Raw genomic sequence first — 14,120 nt, 5'->3', positions numbered from 1 at the left:
ACGTTCGTATACCGTTACTCGGTAACTGCACGCCGTCACGGCATATTGCAACTAGTTTAAATGTTGACTTCGCCTCGCAACAGCGAAAGCAACGTTCTCCTCGCGAAAATAGTTTCTTCTCTCTTTCGCGCGCGCGGCTTCCCCGACGGCGATACCGCGCGCTAGGCACCGATGGCCTTGGTTATTTCGAATGCAAATTAGATCGACCGACTCTATTGGTTGATCTGTAAATTGGTTTTCATTCGAATCGCGCGCGACGCGATAGCTTATTGAAAGATGATGATGCGCACCCGACGACTCTCTCTCGCACATCGCGCGCTCGTATAATGCATTCTACTTATCAAGCTACGTAGTTATCGGCGGTGCATACTTATCGAGTGAAACTCCGCTGCGATTCATTGAGCAACACGCGACGGGTGACACGTAGGGAAAACGTTGCCGCTAACGACTTATAGATTTCAAAGACCACGGAACGTTCGTTCGTCGGGTCTTTATTATGTAATAAATATCGAAATTCACATATGCGTTACAGCCTTTACCGAGAATCGATCTTTGACCGGTCGGTCCAAAGGGCCGCCTATAAAATCGTTCGAAGCGGAGCGTGTTTCGGGTCGAAGAGGCGAGCGTGAGGATACATCCACGCGGGGAAGCTTAAAAACTCGCGCGGAGACGCACGGCTTGGCCGATTAATCGACGGAATCTAACGACGTACGCGGCTTAGACGGACGTATACGCGAGATTACCGGTCCCTTCCTCGTCTCTTTAACACCTTCGTTTATACCTCTATTTGTATCTCGCACCCACTCCAATGTCGTTTTATCGTCTTTACGACCTTGTCGAGCAAATCGACGAGCTGGTGTCGACATCCAGGCAACGACGATGACGGGGAAGAGAAGGAGAAAGAGTAAGAGTAGGAAGGGGTGGAAGGAGAGAGGCTGGAGAAGAGAGTCAATCCGTCCTGTTCATAAACACTCTCGGCCTCGAATACCTCCATAAAAGGAAATAAAGTCCGGCGCACCGCCGAATGCCGTAGGGCGGGCATTGTTCCCGCGGGTGATGGATTTCGTTTCTGACGGATCGGTTGTAAACCTCGCCCGGGTGCTTTTCTCCGAAGCGCCACTACAGAGAGCCGGTGCGGATATTTGAGATTTCCCCTTGATGGGCCTCCGATGATCCTAGATGAGGTCGCACGTGACCACCCGCTGCTTTGGAAGGGACTTAAATCGGGATTACTGCGGATTAGAGGATACACCGCACGCTCCTTTATACACACTTTTGTGCAAGAACGATCGGTAAAGAAAAAGAAATATTGGTAGATTTTAGCGGACGATCGAAAAAATTCATGCATTTTCTCTGCACTTTTATCGCATAATATAACGCCGGTATTAAAAGTCGTGTGTTGCGAAGTCGAATCGAGGAACGTGCAGAAACAGAAAGCGATTATCGCGTTATTTAACCGATGACAGCGGCAAGTTATTATCTTACCAATGCTATTTTTTTAATAGCACTTGCGCAAAACGCATTTTAACTGTTCTACTAATTAACTATTACTCGTCATACCATTCCATAATTTTTTTACATTTGCTGCACGTGGAAGTGCAGCAAATTATAATTAAATGTTCTTGCCGAATTAACTATCATGTAAAAGATGATTCTCTAAATTTCTAATAAAAATTCTCTAACCTGTCAAATTATTAGAGATATAAATAATCTTGTATTAATAATTGTGCAGCAACAGTGAATTAAAAAAGAAGTAAAAGAAGATGCGCGTATAAAAGAATGAGGATAAAACTGCGATCATTTTGACGTACTCTTCAATTATCAAAACGTCGTTGCTTATACTATGTGGGTCACCCTCATTCTTCGCAGAAGTTTCGTGATAAATTTAATCGTAGCGCTCTAGAGAAGCGAACAATCATCACTAATTATTTGGAATCCCAGAATAATGATGTGCCCCCGCGCGCTGATTGATGCCCTCCAGCATTGCAGCTAGGCTACGCAAAAATGATGCTTTCGTGCAGCAAACCCGAAATTCCTCGGACATTAATTATTATAATGTGGATTCGTTGGTATCCAAACGGGCCTTGACAGAGCGTGCATCTCGAAACCGGTAGCTAAAATTTTATATAAATTGCTCTCCCCAAAAAATTTCAATATTTTCAGCATATCTCTTATTGGTCTTTACAATACATATCGGTCTCATATACATATACGTGAAAAATAATACTTATCGATGACGATGAGATGTCGGAAAATCGGAGACTGTCGATGCCTCTCGGTACTCCGCTTCGCACAAACATAGCTCCAGACATTAAAGTCAATTGATGCAAGACGCTATAAATAATGAGAAGTGTGAGTAATCTCTCGGATATCTTGCATATATATCTCAAATCAACTTGACCTTTGATCGTCGCGGATAATTGAATTTCTAACGCGCGCGTCTCTCCGTGACAGTTATGGCTGGTAACGCGGGAACGTTACACCTGTCCAATTAGTTATTCGTTCGAGCGCGCGCGCGTGCGAGCGAGTTCGACCTACATTTTCCAGTAGCGGACAGGTGACCGGATGGCTTCCAGCATCCGGAGAGCCGAGAGGGAGCCGCCGGCTGCTCCGGCACGTTTCAGCGCTATAGATAGTGCGCACGCGAGCACACGCGGACGGCCGAATGAACGAGCGAGCGAAGCGTACGGTCGAACGAAAAGCATTTAGCAGGATGACGTTCGCACATTCTAGACGTCCCGACGCCGAGCGTTCCCCGCGATCATCCGTTACGTTCTCGTGACGTAATTGTCGAATTCTTGTCCCAAGAGTCAGCCTTCGTTTGCCGACGGTCGGCAGGCACGAGCTTTCGACTTCCCCGTCCGTGTGGCTTCTGTCGGCATCGGCTCGCAGTTGGAATTATTGTCTACCCTAGAACGTAAAGATTGATTTATGGAGATTCCACTATCTTTCGCGCCCGGCAACGCGCGCGCGCGCGCACCTCGGTGATAGCTGAAGTTTAACCGAGTCACTCTTGATTAGATCGCATGAGTGATATCTTCGCGGTTTCGGTCTTATCGCTGAATCGAAAAAATTGAAATTCCCATTACATATTCTGTAGGAATTATAATTTTACGCGGGTAATTCTTTTTCGCTATCTATTGAAAGCAAAAAGAATGCAAATTTTACCAACATCGAATATTCCAGCGAGCATTGTTTACTCGCTGACATTCGACGCGAGTCTCGACGAGTTTGCATACATTTGCTTTTACGCACCGGCGAACGTAACGACTTCTTACGGGATCGGCACATTCATGCGGGTGTACCCTATTAGACTTATCGAATGCACATGAGCCGCATCATAAACATTATTCGTGAACAGTGTTCACGGATGTGCGATGTAATGAAAACCGCACGCGATGTAATGCACAATAAAATGGAAAGAGAGATATATTGGCTGAAAGCGAACGCGGGTTGAAGGAGGACGAGATGATTCGAGCGGAAGAAGGACAAGCCGAGGAGCGGATATCGCATTCTGCGGGCGACGTGCGATGCCGAGGCGTGGGAAGTAAAATACGGCTGTTATAGACGGCCGACGGCCATTTCCATCGTGGCGGTTTAGGTATTGGCGGGGCACTAAGTCTGAACTAATTTGCTTATTAATATTTCACAACAGCGCCGATCGCTCTGGGGGTTCGTGATATATCGTTCCCCCCTTCTGCTTCCCCTCCATCTCTCTCGCGTTCGCTCTTCCTCCATACTTCTGCACGTGTGTATCATCGGACGGCTCTTCCTTGTTCGGTTCTGAAATTGAAAGGAACCTCAAAACTTGTTTAGTTTTATGAAATATGCGCATATGACGCTTTGGATATTCCTTGAATCGGCCGTCCTTTCGTTTTTCTCAAAAGAAAGCCGCATTCTACTCGCTTGACGCCGCCTACGGCCAGGTGACCGTTTTTGAGTTTTGTGACAGTGCCATTTTTACGGAATTTTCGCTCATCGCTGCGACGAACAAGTTTATCGTAGAATTATCTGAAATTTATTCGAAAATTCGTATAATTACGAGACTCGGTACGAAATTGCAGTATCAGTCATCTTGACGTCAGCAGCGAGAAAATGTATGCGAACGATTCTTACAATTTACGTTCGCAGAAAGTGACTTGTTACGGACAGTCGAGGCATCTTTAGTTCAATAAAGCGGGCAAAAAGACATTTTTCGCTATTCACGTTGAGAAACCGCAACTCAGACTTGTATACAGACTTTTTATAAGCTAATTTCCATCCAGCCATTCCCAAACCGCGTAAATTCGTCAGAATGCATTTTCGAACACGCGTCCGGCGTGTAGGCGTAACCCAAGACGCTCAACGAACAAACTTCATTACCGCTTACGACGATTTATCCCGATGCGATTAACGTTAAAGCCGAAAGGCGTATCAGCGAGTTTACGACCCCTGACGAATTCGCATCTCGCAATAAGTCGCAATAGCCGCGCGCGGCTACGTCGCGCCGAGCCGCGCGCCGTGGAAGTCGGGATTTGGGTCGTGACGGACGTAAAACCCTTTATTCTGGCAGAATGACAAGTACGAATCGAAAGCTATTTTCGTCGGCTCTGATATAGGTTGATTTATATCTGGCATCGGACAATAACGTCGCGCGGATCTCGCACTTTGGATGACCGTTTTATAGCGGCCGCCCTCGAGAATAACGGCGCGAGACGGCCGCGTTTTCGCGGAAGATTCGATAATTATTCCGCGCTAAACACGCACATCACGAGAATAATAATGCGTCGTGAATCGTCGGGTCGTTAAGTTTTTTACTGCCATCGCACGACAGTTCACTCCAGCGTGATTCCTCGTTATTACGATACGCGCTTGTCACCGAGAACACTCGAATTCTGAGAAGCGCGTCTGGCGTTCCGTCTCGAGTGTTCAATCTTACTCTTTATTACGATAGAATTGAGTGCGTGCTTTTCGTGCGATCGCTACGTGCAAGCCCCTTAATTGCTTAATCTTAATTTACGAGCGACGTGTGTCTCGATCGGCGTGATGTCATTCAGCGCGACGTTTTATGCTGATTTATCGCATTATACGCGACCTCTCGATGAGAAGTTGACGCAGTTTTGACGAGACAAATTTGCCAACTTGGCTTCCGAAGCGTTTTCCTCCGCCCTGCCTGCGGTCGCAGCGCGACGCTTCTGTCGAACGAGTCGACTTTCCGATAAAACAAAATGAGCGATCGTCGCATTCTCCGTTGCGTCGCGTGTCGAAATAAAGCTGTATGTGCAACCGGCTGTAGAGATACGTCGCGCCGGTTAACGTGCCATTTTACGTCACATCAAAGCCTCGCCACATTGTTGGCAAGTACCCGGCAATAATCCGGCGACTTTTCCCTCGCATTTAACCCTCGTAAGCGTATCTGTGGGAGTAGCCATGCGCGGGCAAAGCAACGACGACAGACTCGTCATCGTCGCTGTCTTCTTCTTCGTCTTCGCCGAGAGCGTGTCGGAACAGCCCCGTACAACGAGCACGATTGTGGAACAAATGTTTCGCGAAAAGACGGGATCTTTTGCGAATTTGCTATACTTTACATCCGTCTGACAATTGCATGCATTGAGCTCTAATTGGCGGCGTGTAGACCGAACAATTCTATGCGCGTGAATGCGTTTGTGAAATCCGATCGATTGTATCGAGACGTGCGAATATCGTGCTCGGATTTTGAAGCGTGCGGAACGGCAAAAGGAGAGAGCAAACATCTGGCACGCGAATCGTTCGATATTACTTCTTTATAAAAAGCATTGTGTCGAACAACGTGTTTGAACGTGTTTATATCCCCGCGGCTTAAAAAAGTCGGCTTCGTTTGAGCAACCGAATCGTACACATGGCACCTCGGCGGGGCAAGCGTGCAAATCAGACTTTGTCGTAAAGTCTATCAAAGACGCCGTAGAGAGCCGACGCGCCGCAAGCAGCAAGCGCGCGTTTTTTATCGCTTGTGATATTATTTGAAGATTTTATTATTGTTGCGACACACCGCGGATCGCTTCGCGTTGCTGGTTTCTCGCGGGGCCACCCAGGTCGTTCACGAATCTGAGCCAGGTGGAGAAAAAATATACAACAACAAAGCGTTTCGGAATTGTTTGCAACTCGAAATTCTCACGCACCACCTACGATCATTGTTTGTCCCAAACAATGAAAGTATGATTGTATGATGTATTGTCTTCTTCTTTCTTTTTCTGCAAATGTGGCTGTTTCTGCATGTCATAAAAGGTCATAAATCACGTCAATTTTGTCAGGTTTATATCCGCTTCCTTGTGTCCTTTTAAACACACCTGCAACGAATAATCTTACTGACCTTGCTATATCCATTGTTCGATCCGTCTTACTTTTTTCGATTATGTGGCTGGCACGGAAGACACTGGGAGAGCATCGTTAGCGACACCACCACCCACGAAGCGATCGTCTATTTTACTCCACGCCCGTAACTTAGCCGACGCGCCCTAGGGATGCCATTCTCCGGCCGACGGACATACAATTATTTGATCGCGGAGCAACAAGTGGCTTCTCGGGGTCGTTAACGGGGATCTCCTTGTAGAGATTTCGATGCCTCGATAGCGGAGCCTGCCACCGATGGTGCCGCGTTCGACGCTGATCGTATGATATATCGTATTTCTAATGCGTAAAGAACGGCGTCACCCGCAACAATCTATAAGGCGTATCCGTGAAGCTCGATCATCAATAGCTCGCAATTTGTTTGTGTGCATTTTTTTTTGTACTCGCGTCGAGCCGATGACAGCCGTGCGCACACGCTCGAATCGTGACACGCCCAAGGATCTCGAATGCATAGAGCGAGACCACCAGCTTGCGCGACACTCGCGAGTACTTCTAGGGACGGATGATCGGAAAAGAGAGAATGCACGACTAGAAGGACGACCGTGGAATGAGGGGGCGAAAGGCGGGCGGGAAAAACAGTGTGCAACAGAGGGACAACATGAGCACGTTGCTACAAAAGCGCAGCCGTCGGACACAACCCTTCGTACGCCTTCGTGGTTCCATTGCGGCACTCTCCGACAGTTAACTTCGCTTAAGACGGATCGTAAATTACGCCAATATTTCCGCGAAATCCTAACAAGATTATAAACCAGATTGTAGCCGTCTATGCGGCGGTTGCGGCGGTACCGTGCGCGGCTCCCTCTTTTCCTCCCGGGACCTTTCTTAATCTTCGAGCCTCTCGACCGGAGAGCCGGAGTGAGAAGTCGAGTAATGCGAAGAAAAAAGGAGGGTGGCGAGAGCGAGAGGGAGACGAAAAAGGGGGAGAGAGGGGTGAACAGAAGATCTATTTATAATGCGTTTGCGTCTTTGCAGGGGCCCAGCCGGTGAAGGCAGTAAATGTCACGTGTATTTCATATGAAACTCCACCCCCTCCCGACAGTTCCTCGCAATGCCAATCTCTTTTGCCGGCCTGATAATGCCAAGCGCTAACAAAGTTAACCCGCGCGAGACTCTCTCTCTCGCCTTCAGAAAACTGTTTCTCCCTCCTCTCCCCCTCGCTCTTCCCCACGCCGGACTCATCGTTTCGTTTGTCGATCTTTGCATCGTGAAGGATTCTTATTCTTCCATTCTTCTGCAAACGAGGTGTGTACGTGCGCGGCACTGCTGCATCTTTATGAAAGATATTTCTGCCATACTGAATTGCAATAGAGAATTATTATTTGATCGTACCAAGACGTCAGAGGACGAGGAGACAACGTATGATTTTACGCAGCAACGTAAACCGCAAAGCCGCAAATTAGCTCGTCAAGCACGCGCTGAGGAGTAACGCATCAGCTTTCAAGAAATTTAAAAAAAAAATCTTTTCAGGTTATACTCTGCAATTTGCGAATGAGCATAAAATATATTGACCGCGTATTGACTCCTCGATTCCTCTTCCGTTTGTCTTCGTTTTCGATTGATTTTTTATCAACGTGAGCTCGATTCGAGGACGCGCGCTGAGAAGGATTGAACCTTCTTGTTTAAACGGAAAGAATCGACGCGGAGACGCGGAAAAGGAAAAGAGGCGCACGATTTCGCAGGGGTATATTCCACCGGCGGCTTATATCCGATAGATTCCGGGGCCGTCACGCGAGATTCTGGGAAAAGCCGTTTCGCGCGTCCGAAACCCCCTTTAAGTGCGCGGAGCCAGTCTGCAACGGCGGGACGCGCGATATGTGTTCGTGCGTGTGTGTGTGTGTGTGTGTGTGTGTGTGTGTGTGTGTGTGTGTGTGTGTGCGCGTGCGTGCGTGCGTGCGTGCGTGCGTGCGTGCGTGCGTGCGTTAATAAAGGCCTCCGACGTAACCGATCGTTATTAGATCGGGCACTCCCTCGGCCCCCGCGCCGCGCGTCTATCCGCCCCTTGCAATAACTCATAAAATGCAACATTTTGTTTCGTATGCCAATTACCCCCTCTGCTCGCCTCGGCGAATATGGCACCGAGACGCGCGCACGTTTCGCTCTCGGGTCGATCATTTTCTCTCTCCTCTTGCCGGGGAAACGCAACGAAATGCAGCGAAATGGCGCGTAATTATTTAAGAAAATCGTTTTCGCTTTACTGAGGCTTTAAGCTCTTCGCATCTTCGCATTTTCCGCTAAACACAAATCTGCAGCTTCGAGCAATGTTTGTTTAATTTTTTTTTTTTTTCTGCATTGTCGTATTTTATCTTATCTTAATGCTGGAAAAAGAGCGACGGAGTTGTGTCGTCGTTTGCGGGAAACAAACGCGGTTCGATCGGATGGCGTGCGCGCGTGCTTTTCACCGCAAATTCTCGCGCACACCTTTTTCGCGGGCAATCGCGCGCGGAATTATGTGCGACGATAGTACATAATACTTGCACGCCGGGCGAATGGCTACTTTGACTCGTTGAAGGCAGCATGTGATGGCCACTGTTGTGCTCGTCGCGGTATTACTCTTCGCCACTACTCGGACGAGAGCCGCGGCACGACGCGGCACGGCGCGACGGCGGCCGTTATAAAAATAACTGCTGATTGGACGCCCTACCAAGAAAAGTCGTAATCGCATCCTGAAACGTTCACTCCCTTCTCTCTTTCTCTTTCTCTCTCTCTCTCTCTCTCTCTCTCTCTCTCTCTCTCTCTTTCTCTATCTATCTCTTTGTCCGTCTTTTCTTTCTTTCTCTTATTCTCCTTTGACTCTTTCTCTCGTTCTTTTATCTTCCTCTTGCGAATTCACTCCCGCTGTTTCTTTTATTGTCCTCTTTGCTCTTTCGTTTCTCTCAATTATGTATAAAGGAGTATCGCGTATAAAGAAAACAAGCTTAAGTTTTGCAAAAACATTTGCAACTTTCACCTGTGATTTTGTAGGGGGATGTAAGTCTGCAGAGCAAGACAAAGTAATTTTGACATGTACATTTTTTTATTTCTTTTTCTATTTTACTTATCCATTAAAAAAGTTCTATATCTTGACGTCAAGAAGACCTAGAAGTGTTAATTAAGTTTGAGAGCTCGACAGGCTTATCCGAATGTGAGACACATCATTGTAAAAATTCCGCGAGGTATTCCGACTTCCACAGCGAGTAAAACGTTTGTCGATACGCCCGAGGCGCATCGCGGCTCCCATCGATTGCGCCTTCACCGCGAAGTCTCGCAGAACATTAAGGGATGAGAGGGAACGGCGATCGGTCGCCATTTTGTGCAGCTTTTATCGCCGCGCCCTACATAGGAACATTAAGCGGGTTGCCGGGTTGCGCGTATATCAACAATAATTACAGGGCCAATAATAAACCTGAAGGGAGCACGCTCGATAGCCCGAAATTGCCGGTTCCCCTACCTCGAGCTGCGCGGTTTTATTGCCTCCTTCTCGTCGGTCAGGAATGGCGGCAGTCCCCTTCATCGTCCTCGATGGCGGATAAACGATCCTGCGATATGGCACGCTGTACGGCGCCGCGCCGCGGAACGCGCGCTTCTCCTTCTCATTGTCCGTGTCTACGCCCGTCCGTGTTCGCGCTGTAACGCGTTCCTGCCCTCTCGTGCACCGAGGCGTCTTGTACGGAATCGTTCGCGAGCTCGTAAAGAGCCGCAAAGCGGGCCTCCGCACGCGCGATAGTCGCGAGTATTGCCCTTGTTAACGGCCCGTTAACTCGAACCTCTGGACAAACTCGTAAAATTCATCGAGCTGCGTGGAGAGCAGCGGCCACCGCGCGGTGGCCGAACGCGTTGTCGGGAAATTTTTTAAAAGCCGCACAACGAAATATAAAAGTCGAATTAAAATACCGATAATATCAGGAGCTGAGAAACCCGGCGGACATTATGCAAATCTCTCTTTATCTTCGGCGCGATAAAGCGTCACGCACGATAGCTTCCCCTTTGAATACTTAGGGTGTCACCTTGGTTCTGCTACGCAAAAGTCTTTCAATCGCTCGCCCATCCTGAACACGTTGCTCCCGTATTTATGCACGACTCTAAAACCTCTGATTACGCCAACTCGAAAGCTCGTAAAGGCCCATTTACGTAGTCTAAGCGCACGACAGTCGCGAGAGTATTGCTGCTCTTGTTAACACCCCGTTAACTCTTAGCTCGGGCAGCCTCGTAAAATTCGATGACTTGGCTTCCACAGTGGACAACGGTAATGCGAATTAACCGGAGGATTTCTTTTGTATATCTGTTTTGAATGTTACTCCAAAGTATTGACAAATATTTCCTACCTGCTTTTTCCCATATTGTAATCGTCGAAAAACTGTCGACAAAAGGAGCCGACCGGGTTCTGAACTCAGGATGCTTCCCCTTAGTACTTGGCTTGCTGCTTCACGACAGCTTCACTATTTGCAATTATGTCGACCAAATATCTAAACAAGCTTTACAGCTCTATCTATATTCTTACAATACCTGCTTTTAAGTGTGGCGTTTCACATAATGCCGAACGGATTAAATCCCATAAATGCTTCAGCCGTATTCCGTAAAAGCGCACCTTTCTCTTTCAAAAGAGCATAATTAATTTTCAATGCGTAATAAACTTTGGCACATCGGACAGATATTATCGAAAGCAGAATTTGTTGTGAACGTTTGTCAGAATTAGCTACGATTGGTATTTGCATTATTCGGTGTGTTAATATAACGCAAAGGTCATGCGAGAGCTTATAAAAGGCTTGCGATCAATAATTCTCAATAACAAGTGTGATAATGCGACTACGTCGATGCGCCTTGCCGCGATTTTTCATTCTGCGCATTCGTTCTCTACCCTTAATCCGCCGCACGCTCTTCCTTCCTTTCTCTTTATTTGTTATAGCAGCGCGAATCACCCTAAGGAAGATCGTAAAAGAGACTGCGCCACTCGCGTGATCGTTGCGAATTCGTTATTGCTCTTGTTAACGCCCCACGCTCTGGATATCCTTGGACAAACCTCGTAAAATTACACGGTGTTACGCTAACCGTGCCTCAAGACGATCGCAAAATCAGTCTCGGTTGATTACACAATAAATGAGGAGTGATAACACGCTTTATCATTTATGATTTTCTCTGCGTTATTTATATATTGATCTTGCGACGCCTCGAATTCTTCTCGAGAAATCTCCCTTTATTAAAATTTTTTATTATTTTCTTTATTTTTTAATATTATCAATCGACTAGAAAATTATATTATTATTTGTCATTCAAGCATAAAAAAAAGATTATTGAAAAATATTAAATAATTAGGATACATGTGTCTGATAAATTTTATAACTTGTTTACTTCTTTATATATTTAAAGTCTTTTCAAAAAAAATGATAATAATGTTGTTTCCGTATGCTAAAACATCTAATTGTGAATCATCCTTATTTTACAGGAACACCTATCAATCGGCTGCCTATCATGGCGAAATCCGTGCTGGATCTCTTTGAGCTTTACAATTTAGTGGTCGCGCGAGGTGGACTCGTCGAGGTAATAAACAAGAAACTGTGGCAGGAAATCATCAAGGGACTCCGGCTGCCTGCTAGCATCACTTCCGCCGCGTTCACTCTACGAACTCAGTAAGTTGTATCGTGAAGTTTCTCATCCGGGACTCCGGTCTCACCTGTGCCCAGATCCGCCGCGCAATTCGCATACAATAAGTTTTAGCTGACGAAGATTCATCCGAGCGTGAAATCTGCGGCGATGACTAAGAGCGTGTCGTGACGCTTTTATGCGCGCCTTTCGCCGTAGATCGTCGATAAAACCATGCGCACTGTATGAAATATACACTTACTAGAAATCGATTATTTACGTGCACTTGCATTGTTCAATGTTATCTGGTTATTATATTTTTCAACAATCTGCGATAAAGTTCCGAAAGAGTTAACACTCCAATTTTGCTGTCGATTGGTATACTACTGTATTTTAGTGCGCTGATTACAAATATGATCATGAAAATTGCCGACAAGGTTATTTTCAAAGTCAAAACTACTTTAAAAAACTAAAAAATTATCGTTTCTTTGAACATTATCTTGATAAATATTGATGTAACAAAGAAATGTTTTAAATAAAAGTTGAAAAAATACATTATTTATGTCCTATGCATTTTTTGCATAGAACCAATATTTTTTGAAGAAAATGAGATAATAGGAAAGACACTTTCCCCGCACTATGCAGTGTGTTTCGCCCCCTGCGGGGGAGACTTCACCATTAAAAAACTATACACATAGATTTTGGTTGGAATTTCGCTTTGCGTGGAAAGTTTCATGCAAACCCAGGTGGAATCTCGCTTTGCGTGGAAAAGTGTATGCGTAGAGGCTTGTGGTTCGCCCTTCTGCGGGGAGCTGCACCATAAAAAACCTAAACATGAGTTTGGGTTGAAACCTAGCTTTACGTGGAAAATTGCAAACTCATATAGAACCTCACTTCGCGTTATAAAGTATATGCGTGGATGCAGTAGAAGTGTCTTTTCTATTATCTCATTTTTTTTCGAAAAATATTGGTTCTATGCAAAAAATGCATAGGACATAAATGATTTTCAAGAGTTACAACCTTTATTTGAAACATTTCTTTGTTACATCAATATTTATCAAAATAATGTTTAAAAAACGATAATTTTTGAGTTTTTTTAAGTTTTGACCTTGAAAATGACCGTGTCGGTAATTTTCATTATCATATTCGTAATCAGCGCACCAAAATACAGTAGTATATCAAACGGCAGCAAAATCGGAGGGTTGACTCTTTCGGAACTCCACCGACAGTCTGTTTGAAACATTGCATGTGATTTACGAGATATCTTTGAAGATTTTTGACAATAATATATACAAAAAGTTTGATAAAAGTTTTTAAAATAATCTAATCTGGTTATAATACACGATAATGAATATGACAAAGAAAAGAATGCCGGATTAAATGTATATGAAAACAACAATATATGCGGAAGACATATCGGATACTTTAAATACCGTTGATAAAAATCATTATCGATGTTTGATATACTAGCTAATGAGGTTCAACAGAGTTCGTAGTTGAGCATGCAAATATATCGCGGTCTCGCAAAGCGCGCGTTATTAGTACTGGTGGAAAGATAAAACAACATAGGTGACGAGTTGGAGGCGTGACGTACAGGTGCATCGTCTTAGTCGACGCGTCGTCTTCGCGTCGATCCCCCGCGCGTCCGTAGATCCTCCACGAGTAGAGAACACCTCATGGTGGGTTGTGACAACCTGGAGTACCGCCGGCACGATATATATTCGTTTATATAATACCAAGCATATCCAGCGCGACGACGAAGATTTATCTGCCGTTCGCGGTGTCTCGTCTTCCACCTCCCTTCCATCTCCCCCGCTCGTCTGAGTAAGACGAGAGAAGACGAACGTCTCTAAATAGAGATTCGTCGACGTGATTCGGGGGAGACGGCGACGCGAGGCATCCCGCACTCGTGGTTGAACAGCAACGGAGGAAGTCGCACGGAAATGGAAAGGAGAAAGACGCGAAAATGACGGTGGGAGAGGAGAGTTGGGGGAACGCCGACACATTATAAGTAGTGCGGGCTAATATGAATTACATGGGCGCGATGCTAGGGGTGTTCGTGAAAATAACTCCGCGCAATGCTTTGTGCGCGACAGAACGACGTCGCGTCGCTCCATCGCGGTGGCGCATCCATCATTCCGCCAACCGGCTATCTTTCCTCGGCGATATGTTGTGCGTGCGTGAGATATAAGAGAAAA

At 46.1% G+C, this 14,120-nt stretch overlaps 1 protein-coding gene across 4 annotated transcripts in view; it reads left to right on the top strand.

Annotated features, from left to right (window-relative positions):
* Nucleotides 1-14,120, top strand: part of LOC105680036 (protein dead ringer-like) — a 121,460-nt gene that overhangs the window by 99,847 nt on the left and 7,493 nt on the right. For all 4 annotated transcript variants that reach the window (XM_067353971.1, XM_067353969.1, XM_012380453.2 and 1 more), the window contains one exon: nucleotides 11,786-11,969. In XM_067353971.1, coding sequence (XP_067210072.1) covers nucleotides 11,786-11,969 — 184 coding nt within the window. The remainder of the gene's footprint in view (nucleotides 1-11,785; nucleotides 11,970-14,120) is intronic.

Source organism: Linepithema humile, chromosome 1 (genome assembly GCF_040581485.1).
Source record: "Linepithema humile isolate Giens D197 chromosome 1, Lhum_UNIL_v1.0, whole genome shotgun sequence".
Lineage (NCBI taxonomy): Eukaryota > Metazoa > Arthropoda > Insecta > Hymenoptera > Formicidae > Linepithema > Linepithema humile.
Note: the sequence above shows the minus strand (reverse complement) of the source record. Positions and strands in the feature narration are given on the sequence as shown.